This window comes from Austrofundulus limnaeus, unplaced genomic scaffold, assembly GCF_001266775.1.
Source record: "Austrofundulus limnaeus strain Quisiro unplaced genomic scaffold, Austrofundulus_limnaeus-1.0 Scaffold612, whole genome shotgun sequence".
NCBI lineage: Eukaryota > Metazoa > Chordata > Actinopteri > Cyprinodontiformes > Rivulidae > Austrofundulus > Austrofundulus limnaeus.
Window position 1 is genome coordinate 231,547 of NW_013953014.1, and position 3,152 is coordinate 234,698.

At 41.6% G+C, this 3,152-nt stretch overlaps 1 protein-coding gene across 5 annotated transcripts in view; it reads right to left on the reverse strand.

Moving 5' to 3' along the window:
* arhgap17b (Rho GTPase activating protein 17b) overlaps nt 1-3,152 on the reverse strand; it is a 39,281-nt gene that overhangs the window by 9,808 nt on the left and 26,321 nt on the right. For all 5 annotated transcript variants that reach the window (XM_014027052.1, XM_014027051.1, XM_014027056.1 and 2 more), the window contains 8 exons: nt 3,007-3,083; nt 2,737-2,839; nt 2,377-2,445; nt 2,219-2,300; nt 1,128-1,255; nt 478-589; nt 317-398; nt 144-224 (listed from right to left, as the gene is read on the reverse strand). In XM_014027052.1, the coding sequence (XP_013882506.1) occupies nt 144-224; nt 317-398; nt 478-589; nt 1,128-1,255; nt 2,219-2,300; nt 2,377-2,445; nt 2,737-2,839; nt 3,007-3,083 (734 nt within the window). The remainder of the gene's footprint in view (nt 1-143; nt 225-316; nt 399-477; nt 590-1,127; nt 1,256-2,218; nt 2,301-2,376; nt 2,446-2,736; nt 2,840-3,006; nt 3,084-3,152) is intronic.

The window sequence follows — 3,152 nt, forward strand, 5'->3', positions numbered from 1 at the left end:
ACATCTGGTGAAAATTTCATGTCATTAGCACCTCTAGTAATATATTTACTGAGAAAAATGGTGACGTGTTCAATACTTATTTTACCCGCTGTATTTTTTTTCTTAGTTACAAAACAAAAAAGCAGATTTGAAGCTGCTCATACCTGACGTTGGCTTTGCTAGCCTTTGGCAGGTGGTCACACGCCACCCATAAAGCCTGCAGCCTCTTGTCGGGGTCCGACACGCTGAAAACACACAAAAAAACAGGTGTGTGTGTTAAATAAGCTGCGATTGCATTTGCTGGATATTAAAAGTCATATCTGAGTGTTTGTCTTACTTGGAGGCCTGAATCCACTCGTTGTACAGACTAAAAGTCATCAGAGGTTCAGGAAGCTCCCGGAGGTAAGACTTCAGGGCTCCTGTGTGAGAGGCGAAGATAAAAAGCAATGAGAAAGACGCGGCTCTGACGGCTTCGCAGATCTGTGCTGGAGGTCGTACCAGCGACGGCGTGGGGGTCTGAGTAGAACTCCTCCAGCTGCGAGGTGGAGCAGTCCAGCGCCGCTTTGAGCTTTTTAAGCTTGGAGGCTCCAGCTGCGATCCGGAAGAGACCCTTAAAAGGAACGGTTCAGGAGAATGAGTTCTCCTGGGTGAACGTGCTCAAATTAAAGAGGCTACAAGAAAAGGAGTAACACTAACAAAAACAAGAGAGGAACTGTTAACTACCAGAAGAGCTGTTTTTTTTTTTTTTTTTTTTTTTTTTTTTTTTTGGAGGGGTGGGGGGGACGAGCGCCAGACAGATAAACAGTTTTGTTTCACTTCATAAAAATGATGTAAACCACTCTAAAGGATGTCCAGTGATGCTACATTTAGAGTAACTGTGAACATGCTAATAGTTAACAGATGTGCACACGAACCAACACACACACACACACACACACACACACACACAACTTGGCAGCAGATGTTTCCAGACTCTCCACACCATCATTTCTACAGAGCTGAACACATTAAACTCGTCTCTTTTCAGCTCAAACAGCGTTTTAGCTTTTATGGGTACAAGTGTGCATCCAGGTTCTGGTCCGTTAAGCATCAACTTTGCTCCACATCAAGTGGAGTTCCTCCCCGCCTTCTCTGCCATCGCGTGTTACCTCCTCCTTCATGCCGGTCTCCAGCAGCATCATGACGCAGGCCTCGATGGGCAGAGCGATCTCACGGTTGCTCTTCTTCAGGTGCTCCTCCAGTGCCGTGCCGAACGCYGGCATCTCCATCCAGGAATCTGGGTCAAAGAAAGAACTCCACGTTTTAGAGAACAAGCAGGAAAAAAAGACCTTTTGCATAAACATTTTTGGACTTTTAGTCAAACATGCACAACTTTTACTTTTTTTTGTATCATGTCTTGTTTCATTCTATTTTATTGTAAGAGTCAAGTTTTATTATTGACAAGATACATGCAAACAAATTATTTCAAGAGTTCCCAGGAATCACTTCTAGCTGCAGGACCTCTCATGAAGTTTTTTTACATTTCCCAATATTTTTATACATTATCATAACAGGAACATGATCCTCCCATTTGCAGATAAAGACTGGAAAGGTTTTATGAAAATCAATGAAAGCAGCATTTTTGAATAAAGTCCTCATACCAGTTGTTCAAAAAGTGCATGATCTGTTCGCTCTCAGATTAAGTGTTTGGGTGACACTCAGCTCAAAGTTTAGCTCCGTGACAGTAAAATCATTTGAGTTGAAGCCATTTTTCTCTTTGCTAAGATCAATTAGCTGTGGCGCCCATCTTGAATCAAGTTGGCTTCAGAAGTTAAGGCCTCTGTTTGGCTTCGGATGGAGCATGTGGAGGCCTTTAATCAGCTGTAGATGTGCATCTATTCATTACTTTCTGTAAGTCTCATTAAAATCCATCCACTGGTCCATGAGATACTTTACTATCAGACAAAACCGAATAAATGCAATGCAGTAACTGATTATAGGAATTTTTATCTGTTAAAATWGGTTCCTCTTTACCCTAAACAGAAGCGATAATACTGAAGATAAACACTCCACGTTGACACAAATCAGCTTCTCTCTTACTGTTTTGGCTGCTTTGGGAAGCAGTTTTTACCATAGATGAATCAACTCCCAACAACTTAAGAACAAATGTGATTCGACTGCTAACTACAGACCTAAACATCAGATCTGTTTCTCCATCCTACAGTAAACACTGTGAAAGGATGAGTTTTATTTTCCTCACCTTGCTGCATTTGGATGGTTGGAATGGCAGCTTCCAGAGCTGCCAGAGACCTCCTGTGGTATTCGGCCTGGGCCTCCAGTAACTGAAACACAAGATCACTTTCTGCGTGTTGCACTAATCTGACGTCACCTTTAAACGTGTGCATTCTGTGCACTCACCATGACGTAGTAGCGCGCGTAATCTCCCTCCTTTGAAGCAAAGTTGTACATGTCTGCAGAGAGCTGGTCCTGCAGGACCAACACAACAAACTCCCTTAAAGACCAAAGCATTGTTTACCTGAGCGCTCTGCGTTATCGAGAAGCTCTTAATCAAGATACAGATGAAGTCCAGATGACAACTTTCTGAGCTTTAATTACACGGGTTTATTATCTGTTCCTGTAACAAGGCCTCTTTTGTTTGGCCCGCTCATCACACGACCTTGATTTTATACAGGCATGGAACGATCCAATACGAGTCTTTTAATTCTGTTTTTACATCAAGTCTTTAAATAGTAGTTATATAAAAAATGAAAACTGCACCTTGCATATTTCTACTTTGTTGTGAGCTTCATCCATCTCATCTTTGAGAGAATCCACTTTAGCTGCCATGGCCTGGTTGTTGGATTTTGCAGCCTGAAAATACCTGGAGGTCCACAAAAATAAGTTTAATATTTGGGTAGTTTTACAAAGTAAATGTGTTTTTTTAATTTAAATTGACTTATATACAGTAAAAAACAAAAGCCCATTACTAAAGTTAGCACTTTAAGTCTGGATTATGAATGATTACTTTCAGTCTTCAAGTTAACAAACCTGGTTTTTGCTGAGTCATAGTCTAGAACTAGCTTAGCAAGTTGCTTCCTCTGCTTGAATATGTTAGGAATATCCACCTGTGGGGAAAAACAGAGAGGATTGTGAGGAAAACATGATCACACTTGCACCATAGCACTGGGGGGGGG